This window comes from Macrobrachium rosenbergii, chromosome 2 (genome assembly GCF_040412425.1).
Source record: "Macrobrachium rosenbergii isolate ZJJX-2024 chromosome 2, ASM4041242v1, whole genome shotgun sequence".
NCBI lineage: Eukaryota > Metazoa > Arthropoda > Malacostraca > Decapoda > Palaemonidae > Macrobrachium > Macrobrachium rosenbergii.
The window spans coordinates 44,864,102-44,877,827 of NC_089742.1; the positions used below are offsets into that span (position 1 = coordinate 44,864,102).

At 36.9% G+C, this 13,726-nt stretch overlaps 1 protein-coding gene and 1 pseudogene across 1 annotated transcript; one reads left to right on the plus strand and one right to left on the minus strand.

Moving 5' to 3' along the window:
* The first annotated feature begins 1,147 nt into the window (after positions 1–1,147).
* LOC136842909 (uncharacterized) lies at positions 1,148–7,074 on the plus strand (annotated as a pseudogene).
* A 2,560-nt stretch (positions 7,075–9,634) lies between these two features.
* LOC136845991 (U-scoloptoxin(01)-Cw1a-like) lies at positions 9,635–13,309 on the minus strand. Its single transcript, XM_067116568.1, has 4 exons — positions 13,273–13,309; positions 11,616–11,735; positions 10,962–11,113; positions 9,635–10,058 (listed from the first exon to the last, which is right to left on the minus strand). The coding sequence occupies exons 1-4, from the start codon at positions 13,289–13,291 to the stop codon at positions 9,951–9,953; spliced, it is 399 nt and encodes a 132-aa protein (XP_066972669.1). The 5' UTR covers positions 13,292–13,309; the 3' UTR covers positions 9,635–9,950.
* Positions 13,310–13,726: the final 417 nt, after the last annotated feature.

Below are 13,726 nucleotides of genomic sequence, written 5' to 3' on the forward strand. Positions count from 1 at the left end.
TTCCCACCCCCACCCCCTGTGGTGCCCGTGATGCCTTACCCCACAGTGTTCTCTTCCATTTAGTAAGTCATATGTATACCAAAATAAGATATGATAAGCCTGTGAAGTTTAATTAGTTACTAAGTCTACGGGCAGAAGCAGCCCCGTTCCAGGGAAGCCCTTCCCAACCCCACCCCCTTTGGTGCTCTTTGGTGCTGTTGATGTCTTAACCGCACAGTATTCTTTTCCAGATAGTAAGTCATTTGTATACCAAGTTTGACTGAGATTGCTCAATGTGTTTCAGTTATGCTGGAATATACACACACATACATACATCCATTTGTATATATATATATATATATATATATATATATATATATATATATATATATATACACACATATAATATATATATATATATATATATATATGTGTGTGTATAAATATATATATATGTGTGGTTATGTATGTATGTATGTATGTGCGTATGTATATGCATATTTTTATATTGCTAAGAAGATATCTCTGGAGATAACTAAACCAGTTACTGCATAGTTACTGAAAGCGTTGCGCGTTTCTGGAAAGCCTATAAAAAGGAAAGTAAAATTCAGGGAAAGCGATTATCTCATTCATTTTTATTTGACAGTAATTACAGAGGTCTGGGCTGTAGCTCACTCCAAATACAGGTGGTGTCCTCAGGCGAGGAAAGAACGTACCGTTCATTTCTGTTGTCTCGAATGCTTCTTTTAGAAAACTGGGCATTTATCGTCAGAAATAGCAGAATCTTTGGTGAATATAGCAAAACTTCCCCAATTAGGGTTGCAGGGAATGTTTGTGCTTGTCAAACATACTTGTACTCAGCTATAGCAAGAAATTTTGTCTTCTAATGAACTTTTACCGTTAGCTAGAAGCATCTTGGGAAGGAATAAAATAATTTCTCTCTTCTTCTTTCTGATTTTTTTTCTCCTTATTTTGTCTTCGCCCTAGGGTTCCATTTCATTACAGTAATAGCCTACCGGCGAAGTGATCGCTCGTTTGGGTATATAAACTATCGAAGTTCTGATCATGACGGCACAGTCCTCACCGATCCTTGCAAAATAGATCGCCGCCTCTTGTCCTTTTTCAGTCTCTCTCCCCATCAGGAAGTTCCTCCCGCTCCGTCGACGCTATGAAGGTCCTTGCAGTTGGTAAGTTTGACTCAGCTCATTTTTCGCTCAATTTTTTTCTTTGCTGGGCTTGATTTTTTCATTTAACTTTTTTTTTTTTTTTTTACTTTCGTTGCATTTCATGAATCTGATCCCTCTCTCAAAATTCTTTTTTTTTTACTCTTTCTTTTATATTTACTTTCGGATCTCTCATGTCTTATGGTGACTCGTGGTTCTTTTGTAATCATTTTCTGCTGGTTTAGGATCTCAATCCTGTTCAACCTCAATTATATTTCTATATGTTCATCTGCACAAGGGGCAGCATTGTCCATAGTAGCCATGATCCTTCCTACAAAAAGAGAGGAAGAAAGGAAAGGAATGAATCTTTATGACGTGCATACAATTTCTTGAATTCATGTAATAGTTTGTATTATCATACTCTATTTGTTCACTCATACTTACCTCTGCCAAAAGAGGTTATTTTTATTATTATTTTTTTTGGTTCAGTTTGTTTCTTAGTAAGTCTGTTTGTTTCTGTTTATCTGATCGTTGGCAGGATTAGCTAAAGCTTATACCGAATTTTTATAAATATTTTTGCAAATATGGGCAGTGACTGGGAAAGGGCAGGATTAGATTTTGAAAGAGACAGGGATGTAATTTGAGGGAAAAGGACTTTTTGGGAGTGGATTACCCAGCTTTCGTGGTGATCTTTTCTCCAAATGCTCTTGTTTTCTATATCTCAAGTTATTATAGTTCTTCATTTATTTACTTATCTTTCACCAACTGATTTATTGACTGATTCTAAATGATCTTGCCTTTACAACGTTCTTTCCCAATAGATGTTGGTACACCAGTTAGCTGTGTCAAATAATATTTTACCGTATAGTATTGTCGTCAATAGCATTAAATACCCGACAGCTTGATGTTTTGATGGTTTGTATCAGTGGCCAAAATATCATATAATCATGTTTTCTCGTCCACAGAGCTAGTAATTTTAGCTAGATTATTTGGCTCGTTCTTACTCCTTGGTCCGTTGGTACTTGAACCAGACTGCCAAGGCCTTTTTACAAGTATAAAGGCTAGTTTAGTTGTTACTTGGTTTAACTAAAGTTTTGATTTTCTTTTGTTGCCAGGTCACTAAACTTACCAAAATCCCCTCGTTTTTAAAGTCAGGCTTGAGGCCGCCATTACTATTACAAATAGCATTCAACACTTACGGTTTCCCTTATAAGAGATGGACCTCAGTCTTTCGTACCCTGTCTTTTGCATTCTGATTTCTATCTTCCGCAGATATTTACCTTTTCAGCATGTATACATGCCTTTTGTCTTAAAGATGATTGCATTCCACTGCTCACCGGAGCAGCGGAATGCACTTATAGCAGAGCTTGAAGGAATTAATCGTAACAGCATCAACAATAAATGACCGCATTTACCGTTGAATTTTCGTTGTTGTTTCCAAAATTCTAAAGCTTTTGCAGCCATGAAGTGAATTTCGTTGGTTTTTTGATTTGCAGGGCAAAATAGAAATTTTTGCTTGTGTGCTTGCACGTATGTGTGTGTGTTTTAAACTGACATGTCTCGGTAAAAAAAAAAAGATGTAAGATTATAATGAACGAATAGAAGCAAGATACAAATGAAGAAAAAAATCTGGGATTAACTTATTTAACTATTAATGGCAGTTGCTGTTTTCATGTAATATGTTCAGCTAATTCTCTTAGCCTTTCGTCTTCCCTGGCCTTATTGTGACGCATTGCTGCTAATATCAAACACCTAAGGTCTATTGTAGTTTGATTTTATAGAAAGGAGTTAACTGGATATTCATCCTCTCTTCTTTTGAGCTGGTCTTTTGGTGGCTTAATCAGTGTTAAACTTTCTTTTAAAATGTTTTTATTTGAAAGGAGCGTTTATACGTCACGCCAGGCCCAAAACCGTATATAAGAAGACTGTAGTCTGTATAAAGTAAAACAAAAAGTTACTGAAACTTACCTAACAAACCTGATCGGCCCAATGCAAGAGGCCGTGAGTCATAATGTCGGAAACTCATTACGGCGAGTAATGAAGTATTCTGTCTGGAAGTGTCAAGGAATGCCCAGTACATAGTTTAGTCCTTATCCTACTCTCTCTCAGTTATGTAGGTTCTGTAGCCTAAAGTTGTCCATTTTGCCCATCCTTCCTTGGCGACTAACCCTGGAAATGGCAGTCTGTTTTTCTTTGTTTTATCATGGATTCCTTTTGCACTTTTCATTTTTTTATTTTCATTTTCGGTGGTGCAGGCTGGTTTTAGAAATTCAACCTTTCATGTTTTTGTCTCTATTTATTATTTGTCTAATTTCCTCTAGTAGCTGCTTTCCTCATAGGGTCACTCTGCTTTGAGGAAGCTTGCTTTGCAAGTTAATAATCGTTTTAGATTTCGTTACAAGAACTTAACGCATTTTGATAACAATAATACCGACGATGATGATGATCTCTTTCTCATTTCACATACATTAAATTTCAGTTCTGTCTGTTCTGGCCGTTGCCGCCGCCCTACCCAGAGAGCGCGGGATTCGACGCAGTTCAACTTCGAGCTTCCGTCCAACGCCTCCTTGATCGTCGGCAACATCCAGACGGGTTTCGACTGCGGCGACCTGCCCTACGGATACTACGCCGACGAAGCCAATAACTGCGCCATCTTCCACATCTGCTTGCGCCTACACGACAACGACGTGTTCGTCACCCGCATGTTCTCCTACGTCTGCGGTGAGGGCACCGTCTTCGACCAGTGAGCGTCTCATCTGCGACTTTCCTGAAACGGCTCGCCCTGCTCGGAGTCCCTCCCTGTACAGGAAGTCTAACGAGTACTTCGGGCGCACAGACGTCAACTTCTTAGGAGTAGAGATTGAACGACGGAAGTCTGTGTCAGTGGGTTCAATGAGGGGAAAGATGAAGATAGATCTCAACTCACCTGGGAGAAGTGGAAGAGCTCAACAGCAACTCGTATCATGAAAGGAACAGTTTGATACCCTACCATAACATTGATGGTCACTGTTTTTTTTTTTTTCTTGCACTTTGGTCTCATTTCCAACCTGTCCAGTCATCAAGTGGCCCCCAAACATCCAGTGCGTATAACCTCTCCTGGAGGTCGTCTTTCCATCGTCTCTGGAGATGACGTCCATACATCGACAGAACTTTCTCCGGGGGAACATTCCCAGACACGTCAAAGAACAGACTTGTTGCCACGACATCTTCTAAGACTTCATGACCCAGTCACCCAGACCGAAATACGATGACCTTTCCTCCATTCTAACCCAAGACTTTGCTGTGCTCAAACTGATGACGACGAATTGTATATGAATTGTTGATATCGCGATTGAGATACTGGCTTGGTACTAATAGAATCTGTGGTGTATAAGATGCACTATCTTGGTTCATCAGCACGTTGTATATGTTGTCTATTTCTTAATATAAGCGAAAAAAGATATCCTTTTACGTTTTCTCTAAATCCTTTCCCCTTATTTGCAACCTAGCGTGCTGTATAGTAGAAAATTTACTCTGGTGGCAGTACCCATAGCTTTACAAAAACACGTAATTGTCGGCAAGCCCTGCGGTTTGTTGTAAGTTTTGATAAAGCTTGTGTCTTCACACGACCTTATGCTCAGCTTCTCTGTTATCATTCACGGTAGGTTGATGAAACGAGCTTAGAAGTCATGAAAATCTAAGTCACCAAACTAGGGAACACGGACTCAAAATACACAAATACCGAATAGAACAAGCATGAAATGTTATAGACTTGCAAGGCAACTTTGGTGAAAATTTAACACTTGTATTTGGAAAAGGGAAAGCAGAAATAAGAAAATAAATAAAGTAGTATTGACAGAGTTAGTTGCGTAGATTTAGAATAAATTTTTGGGCTCTGTAGAGAAACTAGAGACGAGTCCTAAAGCCACATTGAACTTTCCCAATATATCAACAGTGAGATTTGGAATCAAGAGCCTGGAACAACATATGGGCAGCTTAATCTAAAATCTCAAGACTTACAATCACAAGTGACTTTCAGCCTCTCTCGATATCTCTTACTGTTTGTCATTCCTGCTTACTTTGTTGGCTTTCCTACCTCACTGCGGGCCAATGTTGCCTGCTCCAGACTGATAAGGTTTGTTGCAAGCTTCCATTAAAGCATGGTATCATAAAAAAGGTAGTTGTTAATCCTACGCTCAGCCATCCTCTTTTATGCAGTTCAAATACGTAATTTGTGTTAAGTAAAGTGACAATCGCTTTGATTGCTCTAAGGTTTATTTATTTTCACAGCATGATTGGCTGGTATTATAATCATATGTATTAATATTGTTATTATTTTCAGTAGTAACAGTTGTAATTATGAATACCCCTCTATACTGAGACATTATTTGTCAACAACAAGAAATCTAATTCGGTCCTATTTCCGAATAATGCAGATACTCCCTTGCATTGTTGAAAAACCAAGTAACAAACTTTAGTTGTCTGCTGTGGTGGTAACGGGCTTCAATGAGGATTTAAAATCCATCAGCGAAAGTAAGACAAAACATTTGAGTCATTACGAAAAGGATGAATGAATTATAAACTCTTCTAGTTTAGTGATCTTTGATAAAAATACTTTCTGCAGAGACAAAGGAAAATTCCAAGAGATTGAAACATCCTTTGAGCATGCGGAGCACCACACCCTAAGCTTCACTGCAGGTTTCTTAGAATCGATCTTGAGAGGAAAATACCAACTTTATGTACTATGTTATCCTAGCCTCCTCAGTATGCATTAAAAAGGAAATAACTCCAGAATAATAAATATCAGAAAAGAAGAGTATTTCCTCCCTGGCACTAAAGAGTCCACTCTGTTTACTTTTCAGCCTCATTTTTCGTTTATCCAGACCAGGGGATAGACTGTTGCCTTTACCATTTGCCCTTTGCATTAAAACATTATAATGTGAAACACAGAATATAAAAATGCAGATTAATTCAAATTAAATCTGGAAATTATCTTGACATGTGGCGTTAACAGTGGTGAAATTGGATACTTGCAATCTTTGCAAATAATTTTTGTCTTTTCTTCTCTAGTCGGTAGTCAAGAAACAATTCAATAACTATGAATCATATCCCGATGCTTTCTTCAAAGTTATCGGTTTTATCATCTTGATGAGCTAACAGTAAATCTAGAAATATATGAACAGTCCCATCTTATTATCATATATTTGTTTCCTCAGACTCATAGTTTTCAACTAGTTGCATTAAATGACACATCTTAATATTAACTATTTTTTTCTATTATCATCTGAGAAAGATTAGAATGCAAATTTAGTTGTACTTAATGACAATAACTAAAAAAAATTTTAACTGTAGCCAGGTTATTCTAAATCCACTTCTGTTGCCGCTAGTGGATTATTTATTTTCGATCACAAAGTTGCATTAAGATTTCCCATCAAGATCAGGTAAATAGCCACTGAAAAACGAGCTGTATGGACTGTATAAAACAGAATGAAAAATTAAGAAAACAAAGCGTAATGTCAGTAAGAGCAGAACTGGTATTAACGCCCCTGCCGTGAAAAATACAAGCAACGCTAAATTTGGCAGCAGACGCAGGATCCTAATGTGGAGAGGTGATGGATCACAACAAAACTAGATAATGAAAACTTGCAACAGACCTCAGAAGTCTAATGTGAACGGCAATGAGTCACAGTGAGCTCGAAGAGGCCAACATTGGGTGTGAGATGGACTAACTGATAAATTCCATTCACCCCAAAAAGGAAGAATATTTCTGAATTCTGACCGCCCTAGGAAACAGGACATATGCAGGGCGTCTGGTGTGTCCCCATGTCCTGCTGGTGGAATGCGTCGTGGGTCATGGGTCATCTTTTCTCACCAAACCCCCAACCCCATGCAAGGTGCTGAGTCACCTACCCACGCCCCTTTGATTGCGTCATATCCTGTGTTCAGAGATTGAACATACCAGGTGAACTCAAGCGCGGGGTCCAGCAGCGAAGGTCTTTATATATATATATATATATATATATATATATATATATATATATATATATATATATATATATATATATATATATATATATATATATATTTATATATATATAGATATAGAAAAATACATATATATATACACCTATGTATATATACATATACACATATGTGTGTGTATATGTGTGTACGTGTTTGTGTGTATGGTGCAGCTTGCAGTCAAAATATGAATATGGAAGTGACAGTTATGTTGCATTTTTTCCTGGAACTCAGCCCCTGTAAAGTGAAAGAGTATATTGTTGAAAATAAATGTTTTTAGAGGTGTGTGTACTATATATGTATGTGTGTGTGTGTGAGTGAGAGAGAGAGAGAGAGAGAGAGAGAGAGAGAGGTGGGGGTGTTCAAAATGTGAAGGAAGTTTGATGGTGTATGTAATTCTTAATTTCATCACTCAATTCCCGTCTATGACTCCATTTCATTATGCTAATTTGCATAAGATCTTTCATTCTAATACAGTTTATTCTATATTTCACAGCCATGAATAGATAATAATGAACACAATGGTAAATAACATCTCCTAAGATATCAACAAACACAGAGTTAGTAACCTCATCCCAAACACTCAACGATTAGGAACGGAACCAGTTTCTAATCAAACTTTCCTGTTTCATTTTTATTCAGTAAATAGGCAACAAAAATAAATAAAAAATAAATAAATAAATAAACTAACAAAAACCCTTCAGTTGTTGTTGTTGTTTTTTGTACGAAGTGAACGTCTTTACAGACGGAGAAAGATTTTCGAGAGACGCGGAATCCGGATGGAATCCAATCGCGCATAAAAATTTATTCTCGTCCGGTGACATTCTAGAATTCTTGCCCTGTGGAAGTCGGAAAGAGCTTGATATAAAAGTGTGATGAAAGGTGTTCTGGTTGCCTTTGCCAGATTTTCATTCCGATTTCCAACTTGTGCGTTGTCTGCTATCGTTTAAGCATCTTCCCGCTTAAATTGGTACAAACAGCCAGTGTTTTTTCCATTTTGTTATTAAATTTTGTACGTATTAGGCAGCGTATTATTGTTGGTGGTGCTAGAATTTTTCAACATCGGTTGGAAAATTTACAACAGTTAGTTCTTTTTTTTATCTTCGTGACGCAAATTGCACCGAGATATGGGTTCTGTTTCGATTTTTTACTATGTTGGTTGTTAAATTTGCTCAATCGAAGTCATTGACATAAGCTGAAAGGGTATGTTGTGCATTGCACATTTGCAATTGTTTCTTTACACTTATGTATAAAATAATATAAATTTTCTTTGCAGTTGAGAACGAAACTATCATACTGTGATTTTCATTTAATTTGTATATATATATATATATATATATATATATATATATATATATATATATATATATATATATATATATATATATATATATATATATATATATATATATATATATATAACAATAACATATATATATATATATATATAGTTGTGTATATACATATACATACACACACATGCAGTATATATATATACATATATATATATATATATATATACCTTCTTATTTGCAAATTAGCTATGGTTCCTCAAAAATACACTTTTCAGTAGTCCTTGCCTTACGAAAATGGCAAGTAGTTGCTGAAACTTCCAACAGACTTTATGGATCTACTGTAAAGACAATAGTCTTCAATAAGGTCGGAAAATGCAGTAAACTATTAATTATAGCATTATTAAAAGTAGTAACCCAATAACTTGGAGAACGCGAAAAGACTGTACAAAGATACATATTCTTTGCAATACAAAGCAATACAGTGCAGACATCATCTAAACTCATCTGTCCTCACATCCAAAACTAAATCATAGGAAAAAATATATTTTTTAGTTTTTCCTAGAGGGAGACGTTGTTGGGACTCGGAGGTTTGGTGCAAGCTATGATGGATCATAATGATACTTAGAAGCTAATTCATTATAGATAGAATATAGAATTTAGGCCAAAGGCCAAGCTCTGGGACCTACGAGGCCATTCAGCGCTGAAAGGGAAATTGACAGTAAGAAGGGTTCAAAGGAATAACAGGAGGAAAACTTCTCAGTTGCACTTTGAAACAATTGTTAGAGAGGGTGGAAAGTCAGGTGGAAGGAAGAGAACATGAACGGAGGTACAGTAAAAGGAATGAAAGAGGCTGCAGCTAGGGGGCCGAAGGGACGCTGCAAAAAACCTTAAGTAATACCTACAGTGTACCACGTGAGGTGCACTGACGGCACTACACCCTTACGTTAGCTAATTCATTATGAAAAGGTAAGACACCTGAAGTCATCCTTCATAATGAAAAACCCAGTTCTAAAGCAACACTCACATTTCAACTGTCGGTGATAGGGTATCCTCAGTAATTCCTAGGCACGTTCATTTCATAAATTTTATTCGATTTACATTTGCTCTCCTTCATAAACAATGGATTGCTTGAGACTCATACAGATATGACATACAACATTTGCTTACGCCTTTAAGGGAGATAAATCATATTTACAATCAACATTGTTCGCTTTAATGTGGCATCTCTATGCAAACTGATTACCATTTACAATATGCAGAAACTAATCACTAAGTATGATTACACGAAGGTACAAGGCCTTCGTTAAGAAAGCCTTTCCAGGTAATTAAAAAAAAAAATTTTATCCGGCACAAGCATTCCACAAAAGATGGCGCAAAACAGACTGTCATGGTTGGATCTGAGGAGAGCGGCAGTGGGTCACGATAAGGAGTAATAACCAGAGGAGTGTGTGTATGTGAATGAAGCACTCTGTTACACAACCTAAGGCACCCACTTAATCGAAGCAAATAATATCTATTCCAGGAAGTTGACGGCACGGCCGAAATATTCGTTGGCCCTCCTGTAGTTGCGGGATTCGGAGCAAGGCACGGAAGACTCAGGCACGTCGCATATCAGGCGTTCCTGCAGGAGGCGCAGAAGATAATGATAGATAATATGACACGTTGAAAAAGAGATGTGAATGAGGAAGTTTTTGTTTCTATGATAAAATGATAAGTAACACTCAAGAGGCACTCAGGCAGCACATTCCCAATTGAAAAATATTATAGAACGAAGAGTGATGATATTTTATGGAAAATCAACATATACTATACTTTTGTTAGGCAGTATGTGCGTTTATAAAAGAATTCGTTAAATTGGAAAGAAGATACGAGTTTCAACAATTTAAGAAGATGAGGCGTCTTCTGGTTTTCCTCAACGACATGAGAACTCCAGTCTGTCTACATGCAGACGCCAAATAAGGCTGTCGATTACTTCAGTAACTAGACGCTGGAAAACTTTTGCCTTCACATGCTTTGCGTGAAGTAGGGATGGCTAAAGAAAAATATGTCAGGCTACTTGTTAGCAAACGAGAATACTCCATCAATAGCAGTCATAAATCATTGCCCAGGTAGATTGTGAAAATGTATTATTTACAAGTGAAATGGGGAAAATCACAGATTAAAGCCAAACTTATATACGCAAAAAGGAATACTTCTCTTAGGAGACATTATAAGTTATCCTTTCAGCATACTTGAGGAAAGAGGTGGTATTTGTCTTTTATGGGTAAGAAAGATTTAAGGTGAGTCTAGTGTCTGTCCTATTTATATTCAAACATTGTCATTTATTTATCCAGCAATCTACACACACACACACACACATATATATATGATGTATATGTATGTGTGTATATGTGTGTATGTGTGCGTTTGTGTGTGTGTGTGTGTGTGTGTGTGTGTTTGTGCGCGGTCGTAGAGTCAGGCAAACCGACAGAACAAGCTACCTCCATCAAAATCGAACCGATATAGAAATACCGCAAATACTCACTTGATCGAAGACAGTTCCTTCGCCGCAGAGGAACGAGAACTGACGTGTGATGATTTCGCCGTTGTCGATGTAGGGCAGACAAATATGGAACACGGCGCACCTGTTGTCTTCGTCAGCGTAGTAACCATAGGGCAAATCTGCGCAGCTAAAGCCTGCGAGGAAAGAGAATTCTCAGAGAATTATATAGGTAAATGGTTGGACTGGTTGAGCAATCTAATATTAGGAATAAATAATATGCAGTGCCTTCGCCTAGCCCGACACAAAACAAACGCGACTATGCTACCTAATATATAAATGATGATATGAGTCGTGGAGAAAAAGAACAAGAGTAGAATTCCAAAGTTTCTTATTAGATGGGAAGAAACAGTAACTAAACCATTTTATCACTAAATACCGTCAAAATATTACGTTCGATTTAAATATTTTTTCTTAAATTGTCTGTAAACATTGATCTTCAATTCTTGCTTAGAAAGGTTCTGTTGCGATTAATAGTCTGGCGCTTCCTTTTAAGTTTGGGTCCCATACTCTTCTTTCATCCTTCCTTTCACTGTTTTCATCAAGCCTGGTCTACAAATGGACTTTAGGTAGCTCATCCCTTTGGCCTAAGCATTTAAAAAGAGGGTAGCTCAAAATTCTCCAGCATCAAACACTTACCAGTTTTCACCGGTCCCAGGATGAGCTCAGCATCGGAAGGTAACTCGAAGAACAGTGGGGATGAATCGCGCCTCTGACGGGCGCCTGGCACGCCGACGGCGACACCCATTAAGACGCAAGCTGTCGTGGATTGAAAGATAAATATGTTAGTAAATAAACAATGACCGAATCCGCAACTTAGATTGATAATACTGTAGTTGCAAAATTAAATGTTTAAACGTGCAAATCGGCGCATAATACCCGCCCCATCAATAACCAGAGAACTCATTTTTTCACTTAGGAAAATCTCTGCGTCCTCCACCAACGCCCGAGGGAAAAAGATCCAGGATACGCATTTTTATTTCCGTTCGAATGAAATATGATTCAGTATATGAAGATATGAATGTGGAATGTTTAACGAACTATATTCCCCAAGTTATTAACAACTAGAAAGAAAATAAGCTTAGAATGTTTACGGCTAACCATATGTTAAGATATTATACCCCTTTGACTCTATGACTAAAAAGCATGGAGCTGGCAATTTCATCCTAAAAAACCAGAGCCTATAAACCAACAGCTTTTAGCGACATTAGGTACGATAAGGCCCGAGAAGCCAATCCACTGAATAACTACAAAACAAATAAGAAGAAAATCCTGGCGGAAAAAAATCACCAAGTTACTTTCTCGGAACTTTTGTGACCCACTGGAACGAATACCCAACTCCTTAGGTACGTTGAAGTTTCTGAGAGTTGATTCATGAAATGATGTTGCTACCTGCATGCCCGTGCAACCACTGCTTGTCATGGGGCCTCACGTGCCAATGGCGTTAGGTTTACGTTGGTGGTCATCCATCAAAGTACTGAATGGGACCAGCATTGCATGGCTTCTTTATTAGAAACCACTCACCCACCCAGATGCTAAACCCAGTGATAGAAAGACCAGCGGCATAACCAGTGTGTCGTGAGGAACTATCAGCACCAGAATCTAGAGACTTCAGAATTCGTGCTTACTGTGTGGTCAGCCTCAGCCATTTCATGCCAGCAAATACCCCCATCTCCATCCTCTGATGGAAAAGCTATATCAGGAGAAATTTATGAAACCAATTCCTGCAGTAATACAGGTGAAGGATACATATATATAGCACATATATATATATATATATATATATATATATATATATATATATATATATATATATATATATATATATATATATATATATATATATATATATATATATATATATATATATATATATATATATATATATATATATTTATATATATAATATATATATTTATATGTACATATATATATATATGTATGTATGCATATTATATAAACATACATATGTATATGTATATATATGTATATATATTTATTTATATATAGTGCCACAAGGTTTAGCCTTCCAGAGGAAAGCAAGAGATTCTGGAATGAGGTTGTTATCCTCAGGCCCTTTCTGAACTCACGACTGAAGGCATCACTCATTTACAAATGGATTGAGCACGGCGGGTAGGCAGAACAGAATGGACCTTGCTAATCCCATGTCAGATATTTATCAGTTAGCTACACCCTACATATATATATATATATATATATATATATATATATATATATATATATATATATATATATATATATATATATATATAAATGAAACCTTAATACTACTCACCAAGAGCAAGGTACTTCATTGTAGCTGTGGCTTCAGTGACGGCCTCTAGTTCGAATGGAGGCCATTATATACTCTGCGCATTTTCCCACAACTGACATATGATAATTTTCAGTCTCCAGTGCGTCCAGATCCTTTAGTGTTTGTTTACACTTGAAAACTGCCATGCAACAGTGCCTCTTTGTCTCTTATTTTTATTGCATTGTCTGCATTTACATATACATAATTTGTAACCATTTCCTTTGTACCATTCTTTTATTTTCTTTCTATTTGACATATTATTCTATGTTCGTATCGAAACTTGCTTTGCAGATTATTGTTCTTCCAATACAAGAGTTTTATTCAGATGTATGCATAATAATAATACTACTACTAATAATAATACCACTCTTTCCACACGATATTCTAATGACTTCCCTGAGTATAGCTTAATTTACGGTTTTAACTTCTTGGTCTT

What these genes read in the sequence shown, in the direction of transcription:
- LOC136845991 (XM_067116568.1), bottom strand. An exon ending in CCTGGGACCGGTGAAAACTG is followed by an intron (nt 11,114 to 11,615) that starts GTAAGTGTTTGA and finishes CTTTCCTCGCAG; the next exon opens with GCTTTAGCTGCGCAGATTTG. An exon ending in AAGGAACTGTCTTCGATCAA is followed by an intron (nt 10,059 to 10,961) that starts GTGAGTATTTGC and finishes CGCCTCCTGCAG; the next exon opens with GAACGCCTGATATGCGACGT.